Source organism: Octodon degus, unplaced genomic scaffold (genome assembly GCF_000260255.1).
Source record: "Octodon degus isolate 3935 unplaced genomic scaffold, OctDeg1.0 scaffold00011, whole genome shotgun sequence".
Taxonomy (NCBI): Eukaryota; Metazoa; Chordata; class Mammalia; order Rodentia; family Octodontidae; genus Octodon; species Octodon degus.
The window spans coordinates 27,594,684-27,611,395 of record NW_004524587.1 but is presented as its reverse complement, the minus strand read 5'-3'; the positions used below and the strand labels follow the sequence as shown (position 1 = coordinate 27,611,395).

Genomic DNA, 16,712 nt, shown 5'->3' with positions numbered 1-16,712 from the left:
CAACTAAAGAATTTCATGATGACAAAGCCAACCCTACACAGGCTACTGAAAGATGTTCTAGAGAGGGACCAAAATGATCAGAACTCCACGAAGGAGATCAGAAGCAACCAACTAAATAGAGCAAGCAATTAAACACAGGAGAAAAAGGAATAAAAGACAACAGGTAAATAACATGTCAATCATAAGTCAATACATCTCAATTATAACCATCAATGTAAACGGACTCAATTCACCAATTAAAAGAAATAGACTGGCATAGGGGATTAGGAAACAAAACCCAATAATATGCTGTATGCAAGACACACACTTAACTCATAAAGACATTCATAGGCTGAAAGTCAAAGGATGGAAAACAATACTACACGCCCCCAGCACCTCAGAAAAAAGCAGGGGCAGCAATCCTGTTCTCAGACAGTTTCAACTTCAAACCAAGAATGATCAAATGAAGTAAAGAAGTCCACTATATATTGGTTAGGAGAAAAATTCAAGAGGAAGAGGTAACACTCATAAATATGTAGCACCAAACATGGGAGCACCCCATTATATAAGATAAATCTTAATGGGCATGAAAAACATAATAGCCAACACCACAATCTTAATAGGAGACCTTAACACCCCCTTATCCCAAAAAGACAGGTTAAGCAGACAAAAGATTAGCAAAGAAGTAGCAGAACTGAAGCAGAGCTTGGAACAAATGGACTTACTGGGACATATACAAAGTGTTCCATCCAAACACAGCTGAATACACATTTTTTTCAGCTGCACATGGGTCATTTTCTAAAATAGACCACATATTAATCCATAGCTCTTGCTTAAGTATACTCAAGAAAACAGAAATTATCCCATGCATATTATCTGACCACAGTGCAATGAAAATGGAAATAAATGACAAAAGAAACCAGAAAAAACCCCTAAATACATGGAAATTAAACAACACCCTACTCAGGAATCAATAGGTCACAGATGAAATTAAACAAGAAATTCAACAATATCTACAATTCAATGAAAATTCATCCACATCTTATCAGAATTAATGGGATGCGATGAAAGCAGTTCTCAGAGGGAAATTTACAGCTGTGAACTCACACAGTAGGAAAACAAAACAGGAAAAAATAAACACCCCAATGCTGCACCTCCAACATCTAGAAAAGGAAAAGCAAACCAAACCCAGAGCCCAAGGACGGGAAGAAATTATAAAGATTAGAGCAGAAATTAATTCACTTGAGATGAAGAAAACAGTTCAAAGAATTAACAAATCAAAAAGCTGGTTCTTTGAAAGATTAAATAAAATCAATAAGCCCTAAGCTAACCTCATCAAAAAGGTGAAAGAAGAAATTCAAACACAAGCAATAAGGAATGAAAAGGGTGTAATTATCACAGATCCAGTGGAAATTCAGAAGATTATCAATAGCTACTTTGAGAATCTTTACTCTCACAGAATAGAACACACAGATGAAATGGACAGATTCCTAGAAAGATACAAATTACCAAAACTGAATCAAGAAGATATAACAACTCTCAATAACCCAATAACAGCTAGTGAAATACGAGACGTAATAAAAAATCTACCAACAAAGAAAAGCCCAGGTCCTGATAGATTCACAACTGAATTCTACAAGAAATTTACAGAAGATGTAGTCCCTATACTCCTCAAACTCTTCAATGAAATTGAAAAGGAAGCAATCCTCCCAAAATCATTCCTGGAAGCAAGTATTATACTGATACCAAAACCAGGGAAAGACATAACTGAAAAACAGAACTACAGGCCAATCTCCCTCATGAACATAGATGCAAAAAGCATTATCTGATTTAACCCTTGCTTATATACAGATGATTTTGGTTAACAAATATTAAAACTGATGACCTGTGGACAGTGGGCATGTTTTACCTTTTGGGATACTTATAAAATGAATTCCCTTACCTAAAATGAGTTTCTAGTGTGGTAACAAGTTGCCAACTCAATTTCTTCAGCAGTACTTGAGGGAAATGTATGACTATAAACATGAAGATTCCCAAACTCTACCTCAGACTGATCCAGAAACTTTAGGGATGGGATTCAGAAATGTGCATTTACCATAGAAAAGCATCTCCGGGTTATTCTTAAACAATAACATTTGAGAACTACTGCTCTGGTGGGTCTAAGAAGAAAAATGTCAACTGGGGGGCTTATCTTTTAGGGACATGAAAAAGAAAAGAAAGGAAAGGGAAGGAGATAAGGAAAGGAAAGAAAATAAGGAAAGAGAAGACAAGGCAAGACAAAAATTGACCAGTATCTTCCCTTACTAATGCCAGATATTTATCCGAAAAGAAGTAATTTTTATTGTAATTTGGTCCAGATATTCTTGTAAATTATATTCACTAACTATGTGACTATAATTGTGAGCTACTGATTTATAATAGAAACACTTAGTGCAGAAACCCAAAATCTCTAGTAACCTACCATTCTCTCTCAAATACCTAATTCATTTCACATTTAGTTCACGAACCACAGATGAGAACCCATTTTCTTCCAATGAGAGAAGAAATGGTAATTTCCATAATTATTTTCTAGTGACAGAAATACAAAAAAAAAAAAAAAAAAAAAACAACTAGTTGTTACAGACAGACTCCCCCCCACAGCTTCATGCAGCCACAGGTGGGGCTCTTCAGAGGTGGCTAGATCTAAGGTGTGTGATGTTAGGATCAATGATACAATGTGAGAATCAATGGTGTAAGTGCTACTCTCCCTGGGGGTGGGAAGCCTGGATAAGATATGAAGAACAAAAAGAGACTTGTCACTGGTTAATCTTAGCTTATAGTTTGCTGCCTTCTACCTTTCATGAACTGTTTCTCCTCTACAGTGCCCCTCTGCCATGTCACCCTGCCATGGGGCCAGTCAACTCTGAACTGAAACCTCTACAAACTGTGAGCTAAGTAAATGTATTTTCCTTTAACTTTAGGTATTGGGTATTTTGTCTCAGCAATGAGAAAAACAATTAAGATACCAGTTAACAAAAAGAAAGGCTGAGTTGAGCTAGATATTAAGAATGAAAGGTCTAAGCAAATTAATTGGCACATAGAAATTCTACATAAGGGGCCTGCAAGATAGCTCAGCAGACTAAGCGCCTGCTTAGGCAAACACAGGGACCAGGGTCCATGACACCACATGCCATGCCAACCCTGCCCCCGGGCACACTGAGCCAGCCACTGAGACCAGGCATGGTGGCGCAAAACTGTAATTCCACTGCTGGGGAGGCTGAAAATAGGAGGATCACTATAAGTCCCAGGTGCATAGTGAGACCCAGTACCAAATACATAAGAAAGAAAGAAAATCTACATAATGTCAATAATTTGCATTCAGAAAAAAATCACCTGGGAAGTGCCTATCAATGCAAATGGCAGAAAAGTCTGCATAGAAATAAAGTAGATAACTACATTTTTAACAACCACCTTAGCTGATTCTAATATGAATAATTTTGAGATAACATTTGGATGCCAGGATTTTAAAACTCCAAGCTCTTACCTAAGCCTTCTTTTGAGTCTAAATCAATATATTAAACATAATAATGCATATTTAATTAAAGTAGTCATGTAAAATGAAATAAATAGGCAAATTCAGTTTACTTAAGCTAGACAGGGTAAATCAAAGTTGAGGAACTTTGTTTACAACCTTGGTTAGTATCCTTCAGAACTCGGTGCCACAAGATATAAAAGGAAAAAGTGATTCTATGTGGGCTTTTCTTCTATTCCTTTGAAAGAATACATAAAACACTGAAGTTACCTAATTTTAGAATATTAAATATGGGGGCTAGGGATATAGTTCAGCCACACCTACTTAGCAAGCACAAGGTCTTGAGTTCAATTCCCAGAACCAAAGAAACTCCTACAAAATATTAATTATGCTGAAAACTGTGTGTGTGTGTGTGTGTGTGTGTGTGTGTGTGTGTGTGTAATAGGGATGACAGATGACTAGGGGTAGGGTGAGAGTTACTTTCTGACCAACAGCAATAATCAGAAAAATATAATTCTGAGATTCACACAAGATACAATTAAATAGAATCTGTCCTTAGTTTAAGCATCCCTACTCCTGATGTTAGGATTGTAATTTCATGATCCCCACTGCAAACATTTACTAATGAAAGAATTAATTAATTAATTAATTATGGACAAACTGAACATGTGTAGCATTGCCTAATTAATAAAATTCCTAGAGAACTGAAATACTCTTATCCTCACTTCCTTTAGGGAAACCAGAATATGCCTATGTTCTGGGTTTGCATGCTTTCTGAGTCATATATTATAAAAAAGCATGCTATTTCTCAGTCCATAAACTTGTAAAAGGTGCTCTGGCATAGTAAAGACTTAATGACTTGGTGACTTTGAACAAGTTATTCAAGTCCCTGAGCTAAGGCTCAGCCTCGTCAGCTATAAAATAGGTGCCCAGATCAATCTTGTTAACCCCAAACTCCAGAGGCCAAGAGATCACTGAAGCTAAAGGATTCTTTGAGCTAATACAGATGCTAGTCAGGAAGAGAAATGACCAGGCCTGGGACAAGGTTTTGCAACTATCAGCACAGAGGTTAGGTAACAGTTGGAAAACATCTGCTAGATCTATGAAATTTATAATACAACCATGGGGAAGGAAAGCACAAATTATTCTGAACCACACTAGCTATTGAGGAGTGAGATTAGCCCAAACAAGCTTTAGGACAGGAAGACAATGTATAAGGAAAAGTGGAGATTACCCTGGGCTTGGCTAGAGCTGAAGCAGGATGCAACAGCATCTAGGGTAGTGGTGGCAAACCTATGGCAAATGTGCCACAGCTGGCTGCTATCACTGAAAGCTTTAAAAGGTTCCCTATCACTGATCTAGGGAGTCACAACACATATTCAAGAACATAAAAAGTCTTTTGTCCTCTTTGGCTTGTAATTTGTTGTTGATTAATCTCTCCCCATCTCTCTTCCTTTCAGTCCCTTGATCCTTCGTGAGTAAATGTGAGACATCTCAGAATTTTTCTCTTATCAATCTGTATTCATGGTCTAGGCTCTTTCCACTCAACCATGACGCTTCCCACACCACAGTGCCTAACTGAGGTTTATGTGGGAGGATCACATGAGATAATTTTTGTAAAAGTGCTCTGTAAGCTGTAAAGCACCATACAGATGAAGCGGATTATTATTAGTCTTTTATGAAACCTAGCCATAAAAATGCAGAATGACCCAGAAAATGAAAACGGGATAGGCAAACCTGAAATACAACATCCACGGCGCCTAGCACATGACCTCACATAAATGGTAGTAGGAGTTTAGGAAGTACTGAGTAAAGAAAAACACAAAATGGGCTTGAGTCTGCCTCCACCATGTTAGATCTGATACCAAAGAAAGAAGAAATGTATCTAAAGTCAAATGCCATGCCAGCCCACTATGCCATGCCAGCCCCACCCCAGGGCAAGTCTGGGCATGGTGGCACACACCTGTAATCCCAGTGCTAGGGAGGCTGAAAACAAGAGGATCACTGCAAGTCCAAGCTGCATAATGAGACCCTGTACCAAATACATAAATTTTAAAAAAGAAAATAAAAATAAAGAAAAGGATAGTTTTACTCAGTCACACAAACCCAGAATGCCCCCCAGACCCTAAAATCTTAAATGAAGGAACACTCAAATGTAAGAGGTGACCTACCATCTACAGCGAAACAGTTATATCCCGCCTTATCTCCTCCATCTTTCAAATGCAGCCGTGTAGAAATAGAAGCTGGGTGAAGTTGCCGAAGTGTTCCCTGCGTCTGGTTGATCTGTATAGCTGCCCCAGCAGCCCCTAGAGGAAATAACAAAATTCTGTAGACTGTTGGTTACCTAAACTCCATTTTTGATCTGAGGGACTGACTCTTACTGATAATTCTAATTTTAAGCCAAACCAGATTCATTCCCTAACCGAGTGATGGTGAACCTTTCAGAGACAGTGCCCAAACTGTAATACTAAACTCACTTATTTATCAGAGTGCCAACACTGCATTTTAAACCTGAATACTGAGGTTTTACTTTAGAAAAAAAAAAAAAAAAAAAATGCTAAAATTAAAAAAAAAAAAAAAAAAAAACCTCCTACACTTGGCTTACGTGCCAGCAAAAAAATGCTTTGCATGCCCTACACCTAGGCCTGCCATAGGATCGCCATTATTGCCCTAACCCCTTTCCCCCAAACACAAAACAAGAAAGGGGAAGCAGGGATGGGGGAGGTAGGCAAACAGTTATTTACTGTATAAAACTTGATCTGTTTCCTAGAATACGTACACTACGATTCAAACTTAAATATTTAAATTCATCACATGCAAAATTTTTGACAGTTATTTGTAGAATAAGGCAGACCCATGCTAGGAAATACCAAATTTAAAAATGTCAAAGGAAAAAAATTGTATTCTTCTGGGTGGGCCTTAATTGCCTTCTTTATCCCCCACTGCAAATATATTTTTATGCTGGGTAACATTTCCAAAACAGGAGTGTTTTTTCGCTGTCGAAACAAACAAGTTTGCTTTCAAAGCCACAGAAATGCCCAACTGTTAGAAAAAAAAATGTTTTTCTCTGGCCCCTTGCCTGTCCTATTCCCTTATAGCCTTGCCCATTGGCCCCTTTCTCTAGGAGGGCCCCTGGAGCTGTCTGGTGGAACTGATTGTAGAACTATTTTGTGCAATAAGAATTAGTTTCTTCAACGTCTCACAGACCACCCACAACATGCCCAGTCTTGGCAAATGTCTGCTGGTTTCCCCAGTGCTTGATGAACTGCACAATGAGTAACTGACCCGAGTTTCTGCGTCTCCGCTTGAGAACAGATGAGAGTGAAACTCCCTTACTTTCTGATGAGGAGAGGAAGAAAAACCCTTACCAAAAATCTATGCAAAATTCATCTTGCTCCTTTGTTTCAGAGGGAACAGAGGTAGAGAATTGGGCAAACTAGGCGGTCTCACAATTGCAGAAGCATTTAAAGGGTGCATAGAGCGAAAGTATTTGTTAGAAGTGCCCTTGAACCCGGGGCCCCTGGGCAGTGGGCCCCAAGGCCTCCTGCGCGGGATCCACCTCCGGCGATAGCAGGGTTCCATATCTCAGAGTATGGTGGACGAAGGCCAAGGGAAGCAGAAGCTCCGGGAGAACAGGCCATACTTTTGCCTCAGCCTGTTACACGTTCCTCTCCTCATGGCCTCTTCTATCACATAGTAGGTGCTCAATAAATGCAGGCTCGAGCTCCCCCGCCTCGAGGCGAAGTACTGGGCCAGCGGGCTGATTCTGACCCACCATCTCCTCAGGCTCGTTAAGGTAACCTGACTTCGGCTTAGGTGGTGAGCCTCGGAGCTTGGAAAGCCGCAGAGGCTGCGCCAGGCGAGACTAAGGGCGCCCACCTGACCGCCACAGGGGCTGCGCAGGTCTCGCTCCCATTGAGGAGGAGGCCCTGCCGGCAGGATGGAAAGGGGCGGGGCCGGGGCGCTGGCGTTCAGACCACGCCCCAAGCCCCACCCTCCAGGCACGAGGCTCCGCCCCTGACCCCAGGCCTCGTCCTCCCGCGCCCCGCCCGCGCCTAACGCAGGCTAGGAGGGAGCAAGGTGGGGAGAGGCTACGCCGCGCGAGCGCGTGCGCGCCACTGGCCGCTGACGCGACCCCGGCGCGCGCACCGCCCACGTCTCCGCCCGGCCTGTACCGGGGGCCCGACGCGCGGCCCTGCTGACGTCAGCGGGCGGCCTGCCGAGCCGGGTGCACTGAGCCGCTGGCGCCCTCGCGCGCTGCGCTCGCCCCCTCCCGAGTCCCGGCCCGGCGTGCGCGCGCCTTCTTTCGCTGGTTCGCTCTCTCTTCATTTCTCCCCCTCCCTCCCTCGCTCTCTCTCCTAGAGCTCCCGCGGCCGCCGCTCCCTCACGCTCCCCAATCTCGGATAGGCTCAGCCGAGCGATGCAAGCGGTGGGAGACGGCGACGCCGCCTCCTGCTAGAGCCCTGCCCCCCCCCGGTCCGGCCCCCTACCCAGCCCTGCCCAGCGCGCGGGGGTCGTTGAAGGCGCCTTGGACGCACCGACGGCGGAGCCCCGGCGATGCACTTGCAATAGCAGCACCCCCTAACTCACGCCCTCCACACCCCGCGCCGCCGCCTCCGCCTCCGCCTCCTCCTCCGCCTCCTCGGGCAGCCGCGGCAGAAGGACCCACCCTGCCCCCACCCCACCCTCCGCCGGCTCCGGCTGCGGATCCAGCCTAGACTCTTATTTTATTTATTTTGGGTCGTGCACCAGCCTCAGTGCCTGCAACCCGCGCCTCCTCGGCCCTTGGGCGCCTCTTCCTTCAGCTTGGGAGACCCAGACCCGGGCCACCTTCGCCTCCGCACCCCCAGACCCCTACCGGCTGCCGCGAGTATCCGCTGCTGGGATTTTCATAGCGGCTGTCTGTTTGGGGGTCCCTGGTTTTTTGGCATTTTTGTTCTCATCCAAGGAGAAAATATCGTGATTTTTCCCCCTCTGAGCCCAGGCTCTGCTCTCTGGGGGGGTGGGGGGCGCGCCGAGCCGGGGAGCCGAGCCAGCCAAGTCCTGCGGGCTGTGGCAGGGAAGGGGCCACCACCATGGGATGTACTCTGAGCGCAGAGGAGAGAGCCGCCCTCGAGCGGAGCAAGGCGATTGAGAAAAACCTCAAAGAGGATGGCATCAGCGCCGCCAAAGATGTGAAATTACTCCTGCTGGGTAAGGAACGCTGCTGCCTCCCCCATTCCCCGACCCCGGCCACAGCGCAGCCCCTGCCACCAACTCCCCCACCCCACTTGCGCCCCGGGCGACCTAGTCCCTGAGTTGGCACTACCATGTGCCTAGGATTGCTCACCCCTTTGCATGCCTTAAACCCCCTCCCCGTTCCCCTAAACTGACACTCACCAGTTTTTTCCCCGTCTGTGTCCCAACAGGGGCTGGAGAATCAGGAAAAAGCACCATTGTGAAGCAGATGAAGTAAGTCCCTGTAGCCCTGGGATTTGTACTTTTATTGAGAATATTTTTTAAGATCGTTTGTATTACCTTGCTCACTCTACATTGCTCTCCAGGCCTCGTTTTTAATTCGTACACACACACACACACACACACACACACACACACACCTGGGTTTGAGTCCCCTCCCCCACTCCCTACGTTGGTTCTGGGTCCTCCACCCCAACTCTTGGGGTGGGTGGTTTTCGGGGGAGGGAAGGGGAGCGCCTGTAGTTGTATGAATGACAGTGTCCGCCATATTGATCAGAACATCACACTATTGGCATGGTTATGATCATTACTCTTGCTTGTGGAGTAGTCCTTGTGTTTCCGCTGCCTCCATTTCTCTGTCTCTGTCTCAATCTCCTCCTCCTTCAGTGCCCTCCACCGCGTCTATAATCCCGCTTCCCCTGCTCTTCTCTCAGGATAGTGATTTTAAACTTGGCTAAAACATGGAGGGGACCCAGCCCTAAACTGGGGTGGAGGACCAAGTGTCTGCTGTTCATGTATTTGGTGCTGAATTGGAGGCTGTGGTTTTTACTAAACCCCCCCCCAGGGTTTAGGGGAGGGGGCGTGTGCTAGGGGAAGGAGGGGGTTTCCAAGCGGTTGTGCTAGGCACAGCTGTATGCGAACCTGAGATTGAAGGGGAAGCTAGCTGTAAAACTGAATGCTCGGCCCTTGCTGCCCCTGAACCCTGTGCTCCCCCGCTCCCAGAATTTGCTCCCCTGACACGGACAGTTTTCGTTGGCTTGGTGGCCTTTATCAGTGCATGTATTTACACTCTGCATAGACCGTATAATCTGTGTAATCTACTCACAATGCGGATTTCGGGCCCCAATTGCCAGCCGCCTCCTGCCTTAGATATCAGTTTCCCTTTCTAATTAACTGGGGGTGGATTTGAGTGATGGTTGAAAATTAAAACAAAATGGGATATTCCTTCCTTTCCACACTTTCTCGATAGGGAGCCTCGCCCCTCCTTCCCGCACGCAGGCTCGCTTCTTGTCCCATCCACTCGGCAGCTCCTGGCGAGCGCACAGGCAGCTTTGCTTGGGAAGGGGGTGGCTGGCCTGGGAGGGGTACGCGCCCTCCCAGCCTCAGAGCCCGCTGTTTCCGTTGGCCTGTCAGTTCGGGACGGAGGAGTTCGTTAAGACCGTTTAGCGAGGATTCCACGTCGCTTTGCTGTGACACCTTCGCGCACACACAAGCTCCTAATTAGAGGCTGCTGTGCAGTAAACAAAAATGATTATTTTTCAACTTGACAGAATAGCTGAAGTAATTGCATCCCATAGGAAAACAATGGAAAATAAAAACCCCTTTCGTGGGAAGGTGGGTGGGAGACAAAACATGCTTGGGGTTTCAGAACCAAGAAGTAAAAAATCTTGCATGTGTAACAGGCATGACAAGCGGGTTCCAGGCGGCGCCATGATGGTAGGGAGTAGCGGCTCCGAGACAGTTTCCCCCATCTGCTTGACGTGTTCTTGTTTTGTTCGAGAGCTCCCTGGGGCTTTCTTCACAGAGGCCCCTCGGCTTGCCGCACCCTTCTCAGCCACGGGTAACTTGGCCTGGGGCTTCTCTGGAGCTTGTGCAACCCAAAAGGATGGGAAGGCGGGGCATGGGGAATTGCTCTTTGCCATAAGGTTCGTGTTGATTTTGCCAGGAGCCTTTCCAGTCGGGCAGTGCAACCCGCGCCACCGCTTTCTCCCTAAAGGGAATGTTTCAAAACTTCGAAAGTCTGTATTCCGCAGTGGCAGGCTGCGAACTCGGTAGAAGCCCCGACTCCGGTGCTGGGTGAGGTTTCAGGCGTTGTGAGTGGTGGACAGCGCCCAGCCGAGGCCGAAAAAGTCTGTGGGGTTCAGCTAGGTGGTGCTCGGCTGGGCTCGGCGCAGCCTGGGCCCGGGGCTCGGAGGGACTCGGTATTGTTCGGAACCGAATCGGGTTGCAACGGAGAGAGCCGAAGTCATTCGGAAACCCTGGAAGGAAGGGAAAGAGAAGAATGGGGGGGGGGGGAGATATGATCTGCAAATTAACTTTGCCACCACCAAAGCCACTCATTATCTGCTTTTACTGAACATGACCCATAAATTAGGTTTGATTTAATAAGAAGTTTAAAAATATGTACTGGGTCCCCAAAAGGATACCTTGCCTTTTTTTTTTTTTTTTTTATTCAAGAGAGCTGTGCTCTGAGGAGATAGGTGTGCCACTTTAGAATGAAAATGCCTGACTATGTACTGGGGCAGGAAATCTTAAATGAAGGCTGTATGTAGACTTTCTGGTGAAAGTCCTTTGTGTTTTGTATTTGGTTACACATTGTTTGATACTTGAGACCATTAAGTTAGAAATCAGATAATTCCTTGCTTTTTCTTGCACTTCCCCCTTTCCTCAGTCCCATTGGACCTTTAGGGAGAGAAATGTTAGGCAAAATAGATTTTGTAGTTTAAATATTAGTTCTATTTTAAAATAAAGCGCAGTACACCAACTCTCTTTAGGAAATAAGCTAGTTTTCTTCAGGGATTTGGTCAGAAAAGTGTCTGGCCCATGTAAATTTTGCCATGAGGGACCCCTAGCATAGTGTCCTCATGAAGCACTGATGAATGGCAATTTTCCTGTGAGCCCTCCAGCATGGTTTAAAATAAATCAGACCAAAGCTTTTTGCTAAGCTGGATACAGGACTTGTTTTATTAGCCACAAAGTGAAGGGTTGGTGTCACTGTATTCTAATGACAAGTTCGCTTGAGTCTTCATTTGCAGACATGGCTTTTAAGATCACTGTGTCACTGAGAGTCGCTTTGAGTGAGGAGCATGTTATTTTCTGTGTGGAGCCAGCCACAGAAATCTTGGTAGCATTTATAGAAAGCAGTTTTTTACTTTTCCCTGCAGTATAATTGGCAACCAACCTAGCAGGCCATATGCATCAGTGAATTAGAGTGCTGTGTTGTTTCACCTGGTCAAATGAAATTAGCTAGTCCTCTATGACTGACACCCTGTGAGAACCCAATATTTCCTAATGGCAGTTGAGCATGAGTAGCATAGTCTATTGGATTGAGAGGAAGAATATCAATATTCAGACACTGCTGAACCTTTGCTATTTCCAGAAAAACAAAGTTATTCTATTTAAGCTGTGTTCTTATCCATGTTGTAGAGTGATGATTAGAAGAAGGAACAGGCTTCCGTATATGTCTGTAGAAACTGAAATTAAACGATAAAAGAACCAGCTGGCAGATGCTGCTTAGAACAATGTTAGCATCCTCATCAGCTCAGGAACATTGCAGAGAGCTGACCTTTGAAATTTTTTTGCTTGATACATGTTAAAGGGGAAACTGCTTAAGAGATACAACAGATTAGATTGTACTTAGAAACTTGATTCTCAACACTTTTTTAAAAGTTAACTTCTCTTGAACATAATTTTCTGGATTTTTCTCCCTTTGTACATATGATTGTGAATTAGTGTTTGGGAGCTTTGCGTCAGCCAATCTAAAACATTTCAGTGCTGACAAATAGTGATGATTTAGTCCACATAAGTATAAGTATAATTTTACATATACTATGAGTAATCCTTGCCTCTTCATGTGCAATTTTAATAATTTTGCTTATTTTCCTCACCTTTAATATAGCCTTGTTTTGCACTCTTATTCAGACTAACAAAACTTTTAAAGCAGTGTCATTTTTATTGAATTACCACAGTCTTAAAGGAAATCTCTTAAAGAATTATATTTTACAATGTGTAAATCCATACACTGTCACTTTAACTGAATTTCCAGTTTAGAACAAGTGCTTGTCACTGCTTAGACTGCGTATGTAATGAAAACACCAAGTGAACTGTGGAGCTTCCCTGGGAAGGTACCACCCTTACCCGCATTTGAGGTTCTGTATTTACTGGGATGTTGAGTTCAGGTTGTCTTAGGAGCATTAAAAAGGGTTTTTTTTGTTTTTGTTTTTACAAAGAGAGTTCAAAGTTGGCAGCAAGACATTGCTTGCTCACTGGTAAACTTAACCTAAACAGTAAAATGGAGCATTTCAGATATGTGTTTATTTCTAAGGTACCTTGCTTAGGGCTATTTAATACAAATTTAAGGCTTTGCCTGATAAAGATATCACTGTTTATCCACATATTCCAGCCCTTACAAGTAGAATATGGTTACAGATTCCACCCTGTCAGGGAAGGCATTCTAAAAGGTTGCCTGATGACAAAAAGCTGGTGATTCCCTCTTCCCAGTTTACCCTGACTTTGTAATTAGGGTATCTGCTATTTGGTTCAGGTTCAAGGCAAACCTATGTTTCCTTTCAGCATGTCATGTACTATTTAGCACCTACTAAGTGGTAGGCATTAGGGGAGGCAAATGTCAACTTGTAATCTTAGCTCTGAAATCAGAGCAATCTAGAAGGGCATTTCCCATATGTACCTAAAGGATCCTATGTTGTGGTTGCATGCAACTGATAGCTACCCTTCTAGACTTGTGGACTTAATATTTCTGCAATCATCATGTTGACTGCATTGCCTACCTCACCTCCTTCTGTCTCCATGTTTATTCAAATGGATGCACCTTGCTCTCTGGAGACTGTGAGCATGAACAGAATGTCAAATCAAGTGGCAGATGAATTCTTCTTGGATCATGGATGGGGCTCTTTCCCTCCTTGCTGTTCAGTGAGCTGTAAATACCAGCAGACCTTCCTGCTAGAAGAGTAGCAAACAGTCCACCTGATTTCCTCATAAATCAGCTTTGGAATTCCTGAACTTCAATTACTCATTGGATTCTGAAATGTAACCTGTATGCTTGTGGAAAAGGTTGTTGTCAGGTTGTTAAATGAGTGAAGCTTCATGTGGATTGCTTTGGGTAAATAGGAATCCAGGATTTTTTTTCTATATGTGGAGTGGATGAGATTTACTATGCCAAGAATCAACGTGTCATAATTTTGTTTTGTTTTAGCATCAGAAGCTCTCAGATTATATTGTACTTCTTAGGGTGCCAGATCTTTACGAAATAGGACAAACTCACTCTTGTTGTTTAGTTGCTTACAGTACCTATCTCTATTAATGCTAGGAGATTTAATAGGAGTAGAATAAGGTCCCATTTTTCTGACATATGCTTCAGCCCATCTGGATGCAGGGACTTTGTCTCCCAGGATGTGTTCCTTCTCATTCGCTTAAGCCACACAGACCATTATGACAAGAGCCCATCTGAGAGGCAATGAACAGGTTGGTAAGTGGATGATCCCAAGCTTGAAAAAACATTTGGGGTTAGCCCCAGAACTGCTAGCCAAAAACAGTTTTTAATTTTGAAAAAAGAAAAGAAAATGGTCACATACTTCTGTGTGTATACATGCATGCGTGTGTACTTACTACATGGATTTTAAAACAGATCTGTGAGAATGGCACTACATGTCATGTTTATTGATGGCACCATAACAAAAAGACCAACAGTGCTTGGGTAAAGTACATTCTAGAAATTTGTTCAGTTATGTCCCATTCTTGTTCCATCATCTTTCACACATAGCACCAGTAGAAAGAAAACTGTATGACAAATAAGATTAGCAGTGTGGGGACGGCAAGAGGAAACAGCAGAACCTGCTAAGTGGTTCAGAGGAATAAGTAGTTTCTTATTTATAAAAGCAGTTTTGGCATTCTGCTGTAAAATTGAAAGATAGCTAAGAGTATGGACTGTGCAACCAGGCTGTGCAACCAGTTTCATATTTTGGCTCTAGCACTAACTAGATGTGTGATTTTTTAGTATAGTAACTTAATTTTTGATACCTCAGTTTTCTTGCCTATGCTATGGGGACTGGTAAAAAAAAAATCCTTAATGGGGTTATTGTGAACATGAAATTAGTTAACTTATGAAGTGCACTTACAAGAGTGTGTAGAACACAGACTATTATACAAATGTTAGCTCTAGTTTTTATCCTTCAATTGATTCGTGGGTGTTATCTTGCCATATGGAATTATTTCATCAAGTATGTGAGACTTAGCCCTGGGGGTTAGGTGGTATTCACGTTCATGGCTTTTTCCCCTTGCCTGCTCTGCAGTACCAGTTATATAACCAACTATGTTGTCACAACTGATATGACATTTTTGATGGTTGCAGCTGCTTCAGCCCAAGAGATTGGGGTGACATAATAAAGAGTAGGAAAGAGCACTGAGCCGGGAGTCCAGACCAGCAGCTCCACCTATACCCTTTTGCGGGTACATTTTCCCAAAAAAAGTTGGATCGGGGTAGATTTGGACTAGGGGTACTCAAGTCTCTTCCTGTTCTAAATGGTCCATGAAATTGGGAATCTTCCTTTTCATATAGTTGAGATATGATGTAGTTGAGAATCTAACTATACAATATCAATTATTATTTTATCACTAAAAGGTGTGGGCTGCCCTTAAAAGTTCTTTTTAAGGTAACATAATTGCAGACTACCATCTCAACCACTAAGTTTTGTCAGCCAGGAACATCATAGTCCTAAAACGCATTTGGAGAAATCCACCTTTAACCAACCTTTTCATACAGGTATGGTTCTCAAACCAAACAGGATTTGAAAGTGTCTCATTAGTAAGAAATAGGATGTTACTGAGAGGAAAGACCAAGTGACATAAGAGAAAGAAGTGGTTTTTCTGTGGCTTCCTGCATGCTCACAAATAGAGGCAGTCCTGACTTCTGCCAAGGGTGATTGCATGTGAAGTAACTTGCCTGGGTTAAATTACAGAAGGTCCAGCTGGGAGATCTGCAGATTAAGAGGGAAGAATCACAGGGCCAACCAGATAGCTCAGCGGATTCAAGTGCCTGCTTAGGCAGATGCAGTGGCCGGGTGGTATTTGATCCCCAGCCTGCCTTTGCTGGTCCTGGTCCTGCCCCCAGGGCAAGCTGAGACAGTGATTGAGACTGGGCATGCCTATAATCCCAGCAGTTGGGAAGACTGAAAAACAGGAAGGATCATTGAGTCCAAACTGTGTAGTGAGATCCTGTAGACTTTGTGCTAAATACATAAAAATTTTTAAAAATAGGGAAGAATCAGGAGTGCTGTATGGTAATTTCGACTTACTTTCTGACTCTAGACAGATTAAGCCCCTCAGGGCCTCAGTTGGTTCAGTTTCTAATGAGAGTATGGGCTTTTATCACAGAATTTCTCATGCCTCTTCCATGTTTTTAGCTATAAGATGCAATAAATGCCAAGAGAAACCTAGAAGCTTGAAATGCAGGGGGGAATAGTGGGAGTATTTACCACCCACAGCTTTTATCTGCTGAACCATCTTTAGTTCTAATTTTCTTTACAGAGAAGAGGAAAAACATTGTTCTTTTCATAGCACCAAAAAAATTAAAGTAAAATAAAATCCTGCTAGGCTAATAGCCAATGCCCCCAGTTTGGCCCTCTAATCACTTGTCAACCATCTAAGAAGCAAATAGAATGGAGAAAAGATAATAAGGCTCTATAGCCAAAGACTTACCCTGAATTCCCAGGTGTGTCTTAGACAACAGATAGGTTTTCTATAGAAAATTGTTTCTTACAGAAATAGTTTCCCATCCTTTGAAACTGACTCTTGTGCTGCCTGCTTCCCATCTCCACCAAGACCACTAATGTATTCCACACGTTATAAATTAAGTAGATATCTGTGTGTCTGTATCCCTTGCTAGTCTGGGTGCTCCTCCCTTACCGTGGCTCCCTAAAGCAAGGATATTGACTTAATATTACACATAATACACTGCATTGAGCCCAGGACCTGATACAAAGGTAGTGTTTAAGAAATATTAATTGAAAAACAGACAAAAAAAAAAAAA

The 16,712-nt window shown here is 43.6% G+C and overlaps 1 protein-coding gene across 2 annotated transcripts in view; it reads left to right on the top strand.

The window, feature by feature from the left end:
* Nucleotides 1-7,726: 7,726 nt before the first annotated feature.
* Gnao1 (G protein subunit alpha o1) overlaps nucleotides 7,727-16,712 on the top strand; it is a 193,329-nt gene continuing 184,343 nt past the window's right edge. For both annotated transcript variants that reach the window (XM_004625979.2, XM_004625978.3), the window contains exons 1-2: nucleotides 7,727-8,683; nucleotides 8,899-8,941. In XM_004625979.2, coding sequence (XP_004626036.1) covers nucleotides 8,566-8,683; nucleotides 8,899-8,941 — 161 coding nt within the window. In that variant the 5' untranslated portion in view covers nucleotides 7,727-8,565. The remainder of the gene's footprint in view (nucleotides 8,684-8,898; nucleotides 8,942-16,712) is intronic.